The following is a 14,775-nucleotide window of genomic DNA, read 5'->3' as shown; positions in this document are numbered from 1 at the left end:
ATAAACCACCTTCCCAAGAAAAGAGGAAACCTGAAGCGTTTAGATATGACATTGACTACCTACAGCCTGCTGGGGATTTGTGGGGAGGGGCCTGTCCGGCCCACCGTTATGCTTTTGATTTGGCCCTTGAACTGCCCTTCATTAGCCAGGAGCTCGGGGTGCACCTTCCAAGGCTCTGTGGTGCTTCAGACACCATCTCTACATGGCAGCAGAGGCCATCGTGTCCCAAGTGGGAAAAGCAGGACTGCCGATGCGTTTTTCATGCAGAGGATTCCTCAGAGAAAACATTGAATGCCCTGGCAGAAGGACAGGACTTCTGGCTTTCCTTGAAAATACAATGTTTGCAGGGGAAGCCATGGCACCCTTCAGAACAAATCCACTTTGCCTCATGAACAGGCATACTTGTTATCTATTTTCTTCTTCCACCCTGGTGGCTATAAGGGCAGCTAAGGCCGGATTCTGTAATCCGGAATGGCAGATGTGGACCTAAACATTGTGCGTTAATTGCCTGGTTTTTGCCCAAGCTCTTGTCACTTGTTTTCATATATTGGGCAGCGAGAGTTGCATTATGATGCAGGAACTGAGCGGGTGAGACAGGCAGAAAGTAGTAATATGGAGGAAGTGTGTATAACGACCACTGTAGCCTTTGAGGAGAAGGTTCCTGTTGCTGTCCGTAAATAGAATTCTTTCCATTCATTCCTGTTAAAATGCCATTTCTTCTTCTTTTCTTTCTCCACCCACTCAGTCGTGGAAGCCAAAGGTCTAATGGGAAAACAGTATCGAATGTGTGACTCCTTTATCAAGGTATGGCCGTGGTCACCTACAAAGAAGACACTGCTGGGGAAGACTCTTAGGAGGAGGAGTCTAGTGTCATTAGTGTTCTCCATTAACTTTGCTTGTGGAAAGGTTGCAGATGGCCACCTGGTGACCATGGCCAGTTGCCAAGCAGCCAGGTAACGATCACGTGACTGGGGGGTGGGGGGAAAGTGCAAGGATTGGAACTGCAAGGCCTGGTCCCAAGGGATGTGCTTTTGGTGCCATCACAACTCTGAACAAGTGGTCAGTAAGTGAGGACTACCTGTAATGTTCTGTTGTCAGCAGGATTTTCTGCCCCTCCTCTGGTTAGCCTGTTTTCATCCAGCTTTGGGAAATGTGGGCATCTGGAGGGAAATGGAATGGAGGCTAGTTTGCTGCCTGGTCTTTCCCATGCCCACCCAAAAGTAGTGCAGAACTTGGGAAGGTCCCTGGGGTATTGTGTTGGGGGGAGAGGTATATTCCTTTCGTGCTTGAATTGCTTGCTGCAGCTCGGTTGGGGGTGGGGGTTGGGTTTGATGTCCAAAAGAAGACTGTCGGCATTTTTTTCTCCCTCTCCTAACAAAGGTGTCCATTGTGCCAGACACATCACGGAAATGCAGGCAAAAATCCAAGACCATTCTGGGCAGCAAAAACCCTGTCTTCCACGAGCAATTTATCTTGTGAGTACGGGGATTATCAAGACTTGCTGCCTTCCAAGTCCCACAGCTTTGGGCCCTCCGTGTGGAAGTTGATGGTGCATCTCCCAGGCAGGTGCTTGTAGCAGCTCCAGGCTTCCTTCCTCAATTGGTCACTTCTGAACAGAACTGTGTGCCCCTTCCCTCCTTATTTCCATGGGGCGGAATTGAGGGAGGTGAAGGTCTCCACTGGGGCTGTAGCAAGAGGATTCTTGTATGGTAGCATTCTTCAATAGCCAGAACGCCTCAGCTAGTGTTTAAATCCAGAGGTGGGGCAGCATTGTGGCTGAGCAGATGCACGGTCCCCTTTTTGAGCTCCACTTGAATCGCAACTCCTGGATCTGGCCTTCATTTAAGGACATCTCCCCTGGAGGTACATACATACCGGTGAAGGCTGCCTAAGGCAGAGAATCTCAGATTTTCAGTCAGTTGCAGGAGTGTGTGAAGGAGCCTGGGCCAAGTGATTGATTCCTGAGGGCTGAGGGTCACTTTCTCTCTGTTGCATTCCAGCTGTTTGCAGGAGGAAGATGAGCAAAAGCGCCTCCTTGTCACAGTCTGGAACCGACCACAGGATTCGAGGTAAAGAGGGCAGAGTAATCAAGGGGATTTATTTATTTATTTTATTTTATAAATTTATATACCGCCCTACTCCCGAAGGACTCAGGGCGGTGAACAGCCAAAAAATAAAACACATAGATTTCAAAATTTAAAAGACAGTATAAAACCATATTAGATAATTTGGCCTGGGACAAATTAAAACACCCCCAATACTTAAGACAAATTTAAAATTTACAATTTAAAAAGTTAAAAGGGAAAAAGTTAGGCCAGGCCGGCTTCACAGTGCTTTTACAGCCTTCTCTAAGCGGTTTACAAAGTCAGCCTCTTGCCCCCAATAATCTGGGTTCTCATTTTACCGACCTTGGAAGTCTGAGCCAACCTTGAGCCTGGTGAGATTCGAACTGCCAAATTGCTGGCAGCTGGCAGGCAGCAGAAGTAGCCTGCAGTACTGCGCTCTAACCAGTGCGCCACTGCAGGTTGAGCGTCAGCAAGGCAAGGGTGAGAGGGCAGAGCAGGGCAGCAGCAGGATGACAGAGAGAGGTGCTCCTGCTGGCAATCACAATAGCATTCCCTCACGCCCCCCCCCCCGGCCCCCCGCGTGGGTTCCTTTCTGGGCTGTCTCTTACCCTTTCCCTGTTTCCTGCCCAGGCAGAGCAGACTCCTTGGCTGCATGAGCTTTGGCGTGAAGACCCTGCTGGGTCCAGACAAGGTAGGAACGGTGCCTGGGGCTGAGAGTGGGGGGCACCCAGGCAGAAGGGTTGAAAGGGATGGCTGAGGGTTTATTAATAGCTGAACCAAGAATGGTGACTTTGCTCCCGATCGTCTTCAGAAGACACAGTTCCGTCTGCCAGAAATGCTCAGGAGTGACATACTTTTCAGAGGGCTTAGTATCGGGTAAGGGAGGCCTTGAGAGCAATATGGTGATCCCTGTATGATGAGTGAGAACATGGGTGGGGGGGCTCTCTACCTTCCTGGCAGGGCTGGATTCAAACTACGGTCCCTTGCAGCATCCAGAAGATGACACCCCTGTTGGTAAAAATGAAGCCAGTAACTTAACAGCAATTTACAAGTTGATACTCTAAGTTAAAGGATATCGTGTTCCCCTCTTAAAATTCTCAAGGCAGACACCAATCTTAATAGAGATAATTTTTTTTAAAAAAATTCTAGATCGAGATCTTCAGAGTAGCAAATGGGATTTTTTTTTGAGGCATTTTAATTATCTTTTTCACTTGCTTACAGTGTAATTACAGTATAATTTGGAGGAAATGAGGCTGGGAGGCAAACACTGCCCTCTGCTGCCTGTTTTGAAAGCCAAGCTGATAAGAGGTGTAAGCAAGATGTGTAGAATTTTAGTGGCCGAAGCCCTCTAGCCTTTATGCAGAGACTTTCATGGGGATTTCTTTTTTTAGTAGCACATTAGCACCAAACAGGAAAGAGTGTAAAATCTACAGCTGGTGTTTTTTCTCCCCCCTTCCTTCCTGCAGAAAATTTGTGGCTGGTATTACTTACTGGGAGAAGATCTGGGCAGAACAAAGCACCTGAAAGTGGGCACACGGCAGCTCAAGCGAAGCCAAGGTAGGTCTGTCCAGGGGAGAAGACTTGGAGAGCTTTCCTTCTCCAGAGAAGTTCTGAGGCTGTCAAGGCAGGCCAGACAAGATTCAGGCAGAGGAGTCTCACCTACCCTCTTAGGTGGGGTTGGACCTTTTAGGAACCCAAAGCACAGATGCCCCCTCCCTCCCCGTCTGGTAGATCACATCCAAAAAAAGGGCCCTTAAGAACATGCTTTCGTACACTTCTCCATTTTCATGAGATTAAAAAAAAACAGACAGAAGGGAGAGAACGTTTATTGGTGGCACAAACAACCTGCAATGCTGCCTTTGGCCTTTTCTCTGTTTCAAGACAGAAATCAGAAGACTTTGGGGGCGGGGGGGGGAAACTAGTAAAACATTTCTGTAGTGTAAACTATATGGGGATTAACTGATTTGCATAAAATGTAAATCTACCAATTTTAATAGTACGGTAGAACCATTTTAGTCTTGTTGCTTAATCCTTTTTAGTGTTTTACCTTTATTCCTCTGATTTCTGTTGTATTGGATGCTTTTAGATTGGTAAACTATTAACAGGCACATGATCCATGGGTAGCAGCAGGATGAAGAGGAGGCCCTCATGTACCCCTCCCCATTGGGAGGGCAGGACACAACGAGCCCCCCTGCTGCCAAAGGCCAGAAGGGCCTGTCCGGATTCCCTCTTTGTGCCCTTCCCTCTCTCTTTTTTACCAGAGATGATGTTAGCCAAGCCGGCTGCCTTATTGGGGAACCAGCAGCTGCAGCAGGACATGGAGCAGATCAAGGTGTGTGGAAGCCGGCTGGAGGAGCCGAGCCGAGCCGAGCCGAGCCCCATTCTAGCTCGTGGGCTCCAGTTTCTTTGGCCAAATTGCTTACTCCATTCACCCAGGAGGGCTGAGGAAGGAAGGAATCAAACGGGAAGGAGGCCCATTTTCTGGGGCAAGTGCTAGGAGCAAAGGAACTGCCCAACTGGAAACACGGATAAATTCAGTGTGTCTGAGGGATTTGGAGGGAGCGCTCAGCCTCTGGAGGTCACAGCTCACGACCTGCGACCCGAAAGAGGCTGCTGCTGCTTCAGGGGGAAAGACCTCCCCCGCTTCTCTTGGTTGAGGTGCCCTGACCTATCTTGGACCGGAGAAGGACCCAGCAGTGCTGGGAGTTCTAAACTGTTCTCGCCCCCAAAATCAGCCTGCATCAAACGGCAGGTTGTGACGCTTTTGTTTACAGATGAAGGTTTAAGCGGCCATGAAAAGTACGGGGAGAATGTGCGCCTTCATTATTTACAGTTCTTTCCCTTCCTCATGAATGTGAAAGTATGGCAAAAACCCACACCGCCCCCCCCCTTTTCCTGATGCTGGGAAAGGTCCGGTGGTGCTTCTCCAAGGGCTGATGTGTAGCTGGGACAGAACAAGGGCTGCTGGCAGGAATCTGACTCTGAACTCTTTCGCCTTCCTTCTCCCTCCAAGTTCTCAGGAAACCTCTGGGCTTATCACAAAGCTGCACATGGCCGCAGCCGCCTGGGAGGTGAGGGGTGGCTTCCTGCCATTCTTCTGTGAGCTCCTGAGTTCCCAGGGCAGCCGTGTGGGGCCACAGAGGCTGGGTCCTCCTCTCGCTGGTCAGGCAGAGTGGGAGATCTCTGTGCCTTGATGGGCTGGTCACAAGCCCTGAGGCATCGGACATGAGCCGTTTCCATGGACTGTGCAGAGGGTGCTCGGAGCGGCGCTACCAGCAGGTCGGTTACAGCGGGGCACCAGCCCCCCTTCTCTGGGCTCTGCTGAGGCTTCAGCCTTCTGGGGGGTATTTCTGAGGGAGCTAGATGGGGGAGAGGCAACTTGGCCTCCTGGACAGAAACCAGCGAACCTGATTTCTCTTGGGCCTGTTGCCTTTCAGTCAGCAGAGTTTCCACATACTTGTGAGGTAGGAGAAGCTTACTCTCCTTGCTCCAAAGAGCAGCTTGCCTGTGACTTGGAAGTAAAGAACCCACTTCTGATTTCCCCCCAGGACCAGGGCCAAGCGAGTGCTGAGACAGAGCGATGAGGTTAGGTCGGCTGTGCGGTGGTGCAAATATGCCCCTGTAACCCTCCCCATCCTCTGCCTGGCCTCCTCCCTTTGTCCCCAGGGGAAGCAGGCAGCTCTTTCATCTACTTCTAGCTGCTGACACTTTCCTGGAAATGCCGTCTCGTCCTCTGGCCCCATTATCTTCTCAAGAGTTAGCCTCAATGACGAGGCTTCTTGGATGTCCCTCTAGTGTTGCTAGGAAGACAGAAGAGATGCTCTTGTGTGTGTGGGCTCTCTATGTGGAAAGGGCCAGCCTTAGGCGGGGCCCGACCTGCTTGGTCTTCCTGATGCTGCCACTGTTGAGCAAGATTTCTGACTCTTTTCTATTTCCGTGGTCTTGGTGTGAGGGGCATTCGAGCCACCGGCTGTTCGGGGGCTGAAGAAGGAGCTTGATACCAGAGGTGGGCTACAGGCTTCATGCAGACAGCTCGTCCTCCTTAGCTGTGGAGATGGGGGGGATCTAAACCATCCAGAAAGAAAAAGACATACACACCTAAATAAAATCTGTTGTGTTTAATCCCGCTAAACCTAACAGATTTTACTTAGTAAATAAATAAGCAAGTGTTTAGTAAGTAAGTGCATAGGATTGCAGGATATATCCAGCTACAAACATCCAGTTGTTGTTCACAGCTGTATTTACAGAGGCTAATATCTTCTTCTTATGTGCATTAGTTGGTAATGAGCCCGTTGAATCTGTCACGCTTCTATCCTACCTTTAGTTGGTACATAAAAGATGCAGCTCAGAAGGTGGGAAGTGCCGTGCTGGTTTCTTCTTCAGGAAAGAGCTTCCTGGAAGCCCTACGGGGCTCCTCCCCCAGGCGGCCTTTCTCCGAAATCGGAAGGGCAGTTCTTTCCCTTTTGCTGGTCAAACAGGAAGCCCAATGGGTGTCTATGGAATCAGGAGGGTCTCCCATGGAATATACTCCTGAGGTTGTTCTGTGGGAAAAGAAAAACGTTTCGGGGTTTATTTGATGGAGAGTTAGCTGGAGTTTCTTCTGTTCCTGATGGCAATCTGAGCAAACACTCTGATTTCTTTATTGAATTAATTTTACTTTCCTTTTTTAAGTAAAAGATACCTAGTTACCAATAAAACATGAGTCTAATTCATGCAGCTTGATAATTTTACCATTAATAATGTTTTTGTACCAGTTTGCCCAGAACAAGTAAAGATATCTAGGCTCTAATTATTTCTTTGTCCGGTTCCTTTTTTAAAAAAAAATGCAGTTACCTTCACTGCCTATCATTGTTGTTTGGTAATGGTTTTGAAGAATGGGTTACGTATTTTTGTTAGAAGATCAATGATAGCATATTTAAGTCCCTTGGATGAACATCTTCTGGCCGTAGTATACTGTAGTTTTGTTGTTTTCAACTCTACCGTGAGATTCAGAAGTAATACATATTTTAATATATTAATATTGTTTTGAGTTTTAAAAAGTTACAATTAACATTCTTAATAGACACAACATATTGATATGTAATGGTTTATGTAAACTGGGCAAGCGTATATTATTTTTGTAGAAAAGATAATATACTTCAGAAAAAACCCACCCAACTAATAATATACAGTTTACTTAAAAACAGGGAAAAAAAATCATGTACTACACTAAAATAAAAAAGGGAGAACAAAATCCTAAAAAGGGATTTTAAATAGCATTAAAAATATAGCAATTGTATGTGCAATTGTAAACGGGGGGAAAAGGAAAAGAAAGATCATTAATAAAAATGTTAAGCTATTCAGATACTGAAATCATTACATTTTTTAATCTTCATTGTTATGATTCATTTTTAACCAGTTTTTAAAAGCGTGTAAAACTCTTATTTTGTTTCAGATTACAATCCCACGTGGGAAGAATGGGTTCGGTTTCACCATCTGTTGTGACTCCCCTGTTCGGGTCCAAGCGGTTGATTCTGGTAAGGATGGGTTGGCTTCATCTGCAGAGGGGGCTGCCTGGCTTCCTTGACTGGCATGTGTTCTTACAAGATGGCCATCCAGACAACCAACAGCTCCATCCACCTCACCCCGAGACCAGGTTTATAGGCCCTCCTGAATGCCGTTAAGGTGAAAATCATCCAGTTCTCAGGGGTGACCTCATTTTAGGTTAGCTCCCTCTCTTTTCTTTCCAGGTGGCCCAGCAGAGAAGGCTGGCTTGCAGCAACTGGACACGGTGCTTCGGCTCAATCAGCAGCCTGTCGAAGACTGGAAATGCGTAGAATTGGCCCATGAGATTCGGTGACTATGAATTGCGTGTGGAAAGGGATGGCAGGCGGGGATGAAGGGCCCGAGTCAGGCCGTGGGGTTAAGGTCAGCCTCTGGTTTGTTTTGTATTGCGGTCCGTGCACCTTTCCCTGCTGACTGCCTTCAGGGAGTCACTCCAGGAAGGAGCCGGGATCGTAGCTCAACCAATCAGTGACCACCTTGCCTTTGCTTCTAGGAACTGTCCCCAGGAGATCCTCCTCCTTGTTTGGCGCATTGTGCCGCAAGTCAAAGCCAGCCTGCAAGGGCTCCCCCGCCGCCCCTCTTGCAAATCCACCTACGATTTGCAGCCTCCATCCACCCGGCGGGAGAAGAGCAGCACCGGGCGATCGTGGCCCCCCGAGCATCGGCAAAGCTGTCACGTGTTGTACGATGGGAACCATGAGTTTGCGCTCAACGGTTGGGAGCGATACACTGAGCTTGGCAAGGCTCCCCAGCAGCACACCATGCCTCCACCTTCCCGACCTCCTTCCTCCAGTGGTACAGACAAGAACTACATCATCCTTACCCCACTTAATCCGGGGGGCCAGGTATGGAAAACGGGAGATTGATAGCCAGCTGGCCGCGGCAGTTTTTCTATATGTGGTAGACACATTTCTCTCACATGTTGGCACCTATGGAAAAGAGAGAGAGAGAAAGTTGGAGTTCAGCTGACTCCGAAGAGCTATGTTTATCCTTTGAACTGCCTGGCAGGTATCAAAATGAGAACCCTCTCCCACTAAGGAAAAGTTCAGCAATGTGGAAAACTATTTCTGGAAAGTTCAGACTGAACATTCTCCAGTGAGATAGCAGGCAGAAAACTAGAGGTGGGGGCAAAAATCCAACTCAGTCATCTCCCTGACCAGCTAGACATAGGAGGTAATCATTCTGTGTCATAAAAGCAGAGGGGATGAACTGGGCTGTGTGCTTGTGTCTTGCAGCTTCTGAGGCGAGTCTGCCAGGAGAACAAAGCTCCCGGAGGTAAGTGGCTTTCCATGTTCCCGCTTCGTCTTCGTGGACGAGCCAGAGGGTGGCAGAAAGGGCCTGGGGGAAGCTGGCAAAGTTTGCTCTGGTGTCTTTGTCACAATGGCTGTAGGATAGGAAACAGGGTTTTGCACTGAACGCCTGAGGCTTGCAGAATAATTGCAGCTGGCTTGTTTCTGTATGATGAATATGTTACGTTTTTAACCCGTCTTTCTTTTACAATACTGAGTTAGAGCTGCTTGGCTGTCTGTCCCCATTTTGTTCTGCGGGCATCTTGTGAGGCAGTCTAGGATGAGAGCAGGGAGGTACTTCATGAACCGGGATACTCCCAGGCAGGCTGAACATACCTGGGTTTATTAGGAAGGGGCCGTCCTGGAGAGGCAGGGCAGCAAGAGGGCATCTGAGGCCAAGGCTGGCACAGATTAAGACTTAATTATGGTTGAGGTGGGCATGTCCAGTTTGGATTTGGCCTTGTAGTTTACCGTGACTGTGGCCTTTGAGCCCCAGCAGCGGCAAGGAGGAAGAGTCCGGTGGGTGGCTCATAAGCATCATAAGTCTGTGTTGCTGCACGAACCTCGGTGGGAAAGTTCCTTTGAATCTTGAGCTGTTCTGCCCCTGGCCGAGGGAGCCTCAGGGGCAGACCCAGCGGTAGGCAGCTCTTCTTGACAGCTTCATGGAATTGGAGCCACCTTATCTCTTTTCCTCAGCCATGTTTTCGGCTTAGGACAGAAGTGCCCGGCTGCCTGCTCCAGTTCCAAGGCCAAAAGCTCCCCTGCTCCCCGGCACGTTCCATCCAGTGCCTCAACCTGAGTTTTCTCTGCTTTCATGAGATTCCCCAAACTCAGCCTTTGATCTCAGCTGTCAGCTCAGCAGATTGATTCAAGGGAAGGAGGTAGAAACATACAACATTATTCTAGAAGATCTGGAGCCACAACCTGTCTAGTCTGAGGTGCACAGGGTGAACTGGCATGGTCTTCCTTGTGTTCCTAGTAGATGGAGATACCGGAAGTGGCCACTGATTTTTGGTGGGCCAAACAGGCCGTCTCTTGTGGTCCCGTGTCCTGCCCGTAGCTGCCCGTGTCTTATGGCCAGGTTGGTCTATAGGCTGAGTATCGTCCAGTCTCCTGGGACGGAGCTTCTTGTCAGCCCCTGTTGCTCCCACTGAAAGGGGCAGAGGGACCAAAGTGGCAGTATTTGCACTCTTGTTCTGTCAAGGCGAGCACGAAAACAGGGAGTAGTGACAGCAGTGCCATCCATGCCATGTGGCTCTGTGGCTTCCCTGGAACGAGAATGTCTGTGTGGGGAATTCACCTAAGCAGGGCTTTTCCGTTAGGCATCACTTCCTCTACCGTAGACTCTTGGAAAAACCTTGTACTGCAGCCCTGCAAAGGGATAGATAAATCAGTGTCTCCTTGATAATTGTGCACAAAGCTACTATGAAATATTTCACAGTCTGTTTTGAGGATTTTCTCTCTGCTTTCTAGTGCAGCTCAAGGGCTCTAATGGGGTGAGCAATTCAAGGAACCGTTGCTTCTTTATCCTGGAAGCTTTGGTGCTCCTTGCCTCCTTTGCCTAGCAGGGCCTACTGAAAACAGATCCACGGCCGGCAGACCCGCTTCTGAGGAATGTTGTATGAGGACAGTTTTGCCCCTCCCTCTTGAGGCAGTTAGAGTGAGCCGAGGGCTGTCCTGATCCATCATTTCTACTCAGTGTTTTAAGTTTCTTAGTATCCAACCTGAAGAAGGAAGCTGGTGACTCTGTGATGCCTAGGGCCAAACTGAACTGATAGGGGTTGGACCTTCAGGTGTCTTTTATTTCATAAAATACCACATAGGATCTGCAGAACTTGTAATTCTGGCTGCATTCAGTGTCCTAACGAGACCGGTAGTCTTGAGAACAGAACTCCTCCCCCATTTTTGTTCCTAACATCCAGGCAATGTGTGCAAAGGAGAATCTTGTGGCAAGAAATCCCGGCTGATGAAGACGGTGCAGACCATCAAGAGCCATGGAAGCAGCCCCCAGAGCTGCCCTCTGATGGGTTCCCATATCCCATCCTCCAGTTACGGCACATATGTAACGCTTGCGCCCAAAGTGCTGGTTTTCCCCATCTTCGTGCAGGTGAGTCTCAGAAGATTCCATACCTGGGAAGTTACTTTTCTCTGAGCTGTGCATTTCTCTCTGACCCAGCTGTCCTCAGTCAGGGTTCGCTTGCCATCTGTCCCCTGTCACCCTTCTAGACGTCTGATTCAGAGTCCAGGTCCCCTACAAAATATGCTTGCTGGACGACTGCTGGATGGAAACAGCCACCTCCTCTTCTACTGCAAGGCTCTTTCGGGGAGCCCTAGGAGCAGCAAGGATTGTGGTACTTCATGTCCGTGGAAAGACAGGGCACAAAGCCTTACCAAGGAGGAGGGCCTAGGCAGGGCAGAGGAAGGCAAGAAGTCATAGCCCACCCAGCCAAGCCTTTTCTTTCCCCTAATGGCCCCCTGTGTGCTAGCGAGGCTCTGAAAGCAGGATTCTTAACTTGGTTTTTAACTTTCCTCCATTCTCCGGTGAGAACCATCACTTTGTTGTCGAGTAGTCTGTACGCACTGTTGTGCATGCAGCAAAAAAAAAAAAAAACAACAGCACCTAGACACGGCCTTGGTGCAGCCTCCAGCAGCTGGTGTTTAGTGGCATGCAGATTCTTGGCATATCATATAAGTACCGTGGTTAATGCCAGTTGATTGGGCCTCTGCCAAAGCAGCAGAGTTTGCACATGGGAATAGAAACAGCCAGGGAAGCCAGGTGAGAGTTAAACCCTGAACAGAAACACGGTGGGCAGAAGGTAGCTGGGAAAATTTGATACGCAGGGCAACCAGTATTGCCTCTATGAACGGCCACTGCTCCTGAGAAGAAGCCTCTCCTCTTTCAAAAACCGTTGGGAAGAGTCTGGACTATCTTCTGTGCCATGACAGTCCTGGTCAGCTCAGTCCCAGTGTAGCTGTCCCAGGCAGCTTCTTCCTCCAGCTAGGCACGGAGGGTGGAGGCACAGAGAAGGAAGGCTGCGTTGGGGTCTCTGGGCAGATGGAGTCCCCCTGCCTCAGACAGAGATGCCCATTTGGGCATGTAAGCTCTGTGCCTCCTTTCTCTTGCCGCCTTGCCAATGTTTTCTACTCAGCCACACACCAGGCTAGTTTCAACTGCTCCTTGCACTCAGTGTGTATTGAAGAGCAAAACGATGATCATCGCATCTCCCAAAAAATGAATTCTTTCTATAGTTATTATGTGACCTGCCGGCTCTCCCGCTTGTTTTGTTTTTTGATTTCCTGGATTCTGGACTTTCCATTGGTTATGAGGGGCTTGCAGCTGTCAAGGAAGAAATTGATGGAGCCCTCCAAAGAGTTCTCTCTGTCAGAGTCTCTGTGTGTGTTTCTCTTACTCCATTAGCCTCTGGATCTTTGCAGCCCAGCTCGGACGCTGCTTTTATCAGAAGAGCTGCTCCTTCACGAGACTCGAAACAAACCGACTGAGGTGAGTATCTGGCTGCCATCCCAGGAAATGATATTTATTAATACTGAACTCTGAAGAATCCAACAGGAGCTGTCCGAAGTGCCATAATCTCAGAGGGCACAAAGGGTATCTTGTGATATATTCGCAATTGATATTCACAACGTCTTTATTCAAAGTCTCAAGGTTGAGATGCGGGAAGGCGTAGAAATCTTTCAATTTAGCCAAATAATTTATTTAATTTACAGATAAACTTGTATTTAAATAAATACAGAAACGGAGGCCCTTCTCCATTCTGGTTTACCCCAGGGCTTCTCCTGAAAAGCAGAGGCCTTTCTGGGCCATAGAGACTCGGCTGCCCTGACCCTAACCCTCGAGAGGCCTAGTGCCAGGGCAGACCGTACCAGGCAGCAACCTGCTGCCCCTTTGGTCTTCCTGCTCCTGTGCTCTGCAGGCCTGGCCTTCCTTTGGAAGTGCTGCTGCTGCTGCGGCTTTCTCAAGTGGCCTGCTTGGGACAGTCGCCTTCTGGAGCTGCTCCACAAGCTCAGGGGCTCCTGCTTTTCTTTCCAAAGCCCCGCAGGTTCACCGTGAAATATTAGTGTGGTTAATATTTACGCTAATGTTTCCGGAGACCTTGCAATTTTAATACCCTTGCTTTTGAACCCTCGTGCATTGCTGCACCCATGGATGATTTCTGCTACCAGCCGATGGATGAGATTACTTGTTTGGAATGGGCAGTTTTCCTTTTGACTGGCTAATCAGTGTGCTGAGATGCTGTTTGTATTGCCTCACGCGCATTGCTGTGGCGAGGGGTGCACTATTGGGGCTTGCTTCCCGGTGGACATGAACCAGAGAAGCCCTGCCAACGTCTCTCGATCTGAAGTTGGCTCTTTTTTTAAAGCCACGTGTGGCCTTTGGAAGCATGAATGAATCTGGTCACCAGCTCACTTTGCTGCTGACCCATAGATTCTCGTGTGGCTTTTTCTTGGGGGGTGGGGAGATCCAAGCCTGTCTCTGCCCACAAACAGGATCAGTGCCAGAAGAGACTAGAGTGCAACGGATTTCAGCTCATAAACTCGATCCTGAGGCCTGGGATGCGGGAACCTCTTCACGGAGGTCCTCGTACAGGTACCCTTTGGCCACCTGAAGTAAACAATCTGACTTTAGGGTCTGAAATAGCAAAACTCCTTTCTTTTCTCCTCGTTTTTAAGAGCCAGCCTGGACACTTTTCTCCTTTTGCTTCCAATAACATTATTTTTTTTTTTTTGCCTCGGCTAGTATTTCTGAAACAAAAATGGCCATTCTTTTGCTGCTACTGTAATTCCTGAATTTGGCTGGAATGTGTCTGCGAGGTTGTCACGTCTGGTGGTCTTAGGGTGATTTCATTGTATGTATTTTGTAAGGAAGCTGCTTCCAGTATTTTGCTCAGAATTGTGATAACATCGTACTTTTTTTCCGCTAAAAATGAAGGGGCAGTTGGCTGTGCACTGTGTGGCTTTCTGCCAGAAATGTCCATTCCCTAAACCTTATGCTGGTTTCAGTCACATCCTGTCTAGACTTGATTTTTCTTCCCACAGTGATAATCTTTGAAATTCTGGGGAGTTTTTGGAGCTCTGTTGCACGTGGACTTCTAGGCCCATAAGCTCCGAAATGAGACGCCAAGGGGTGACTCCAGAAGCCCTTTTCAGGGAAACGCCGGCCCCAGTCAGGGCAAAGAGCAAAAGAGATTTGAAATGGGGGCTGATACACTAAACCAAATGTAATCAATTGCAGAAACAGTCCTTAGTTTGCTTCAGCGTTTGGCACTAGGTCCCTGTGAGACTTTTCCTTTTTCCTTCTGCCTTGTCCAGGTGACCCTCTTCGTTTATTCAGACTTACTGCTCTTCACCCAGGAAGAGGAGCCTGGGCAATGTAATGTCTTTCGCAACCCGCTTTACCTGAAGGACGTGCGGCTGCAAGAGGGTAAGTCCAGAACACGGGTGAAAGAATGACTCCTCCATGAAGCCCGTCCTTGGGCCAGCAGGAAGTGATGGGCCTCCCAGGGAAGATCCGGTCATGGTCTGCATTTACGGACTGCAACATACCTTCCCTCCCTTTGTCCCAGGAGCCGAAGGGCAGACCAGGCCTTCCCTTCTCGTATTGTTTCAGTACTCCTGAACCCTCAAAGAGGGAAGCCGTGACTGCATCGAAGGCCACGTGACCCTGGCTTGTCCTTTTTTGGACGGAGAGTCATTTAAGTGGCCATGGCAGATTCTCTGGTGATGGTTCTCATGGGTGAGGAGACCCCATGAGGGAGGGAATCTCACGGGATTCACTGCGGCTCCTCCTTGGACCTCACTTTTCTAAACCAGATGCATAAATTGCTTAAGGATTCAGGTGCTCCCTGGCAGCCTTCCTT

At 49.0% G+C, this 14,775-nt stretch overlaps 1 protein-coding gene across 2 annotated transcripts in view; it reads left to right on the top strand.

Moving 5' to 3' along the window:
• RGS3 (regulator of G protein signaling 3) overlaps positions 1-14,775 on the top strand; it is a 44,451-nt gene that overhangs the window by 14,367 nt on the left and 15,309 nt on the right. The window contains exons 14-26 of one of the 2 annotated variants that reach the window (XM_070955473.1): positions 746-804; positions 1,381-1,475; positions 2,001-2,069; positions 2,697-2,757; positions 3,533-3,623; positions 4,328-4,398; positions 7,501-7,582; positions 7,796-7,901; positions 8,104-8,455; positions 8,846-8,885; positions 10,822-11,006; positions 12,318-12,401; positions 14,228-14,339. In XM_070955473.1, coding sequence (XP_070811574.1) covers positions 746-804; positions 1,381-1,475; positions 2,001-2,069; positions 2,697-2,757; positions 3,533-3,623; positions 4,328-4,398; positions 7,501-7,582; positions 7,796-7,901; positions 8,104-8,455; positions 8,846-8,885; positions 10,822-11,006; positions 12,318-12,401; positions 14,228-14,339 — 1,407 coding nt within the window. Of the gene's footprint in view, positions 1-745; positions 805-1,380; positions 1,476-2,000; positions 2,070-2,696; positions 2,758-3,532; positions 3,624-4,327; positions 4,399-5,287; positions 5,346-7,500; positions 7,583-7,795; positions 7,902-8,103; positions 8,456-8,845; positions 8,886-10,821; positions 11,007-12,317; positions 12,402-14,227; positions 14,340-14,775 lie in introns of those variants that run through there. The other variant, XM_070955472.1, reaches the window with a different exon arrangement.

Source organism: Pituophis catenifer, unplaced genomic scaffold (assembly GCF_029215685.1).
Source record: "Pituophis catenifer annectens isolate HBS135680 unplaced genomic scaffold, rPitCat1.0.hap2 SCAF_17, whole genome shotgun sequence".
NCBI lineage: Eukaryota > Metazoa > Chordata > Lepidosauria > Squamata > Colubridae > Pituophis > Pituophis catenifer.
Note: the sequence above shows the minus strand (reverse complement) of the source record. Positions and strands in the feature narration are given on the sequence as shown.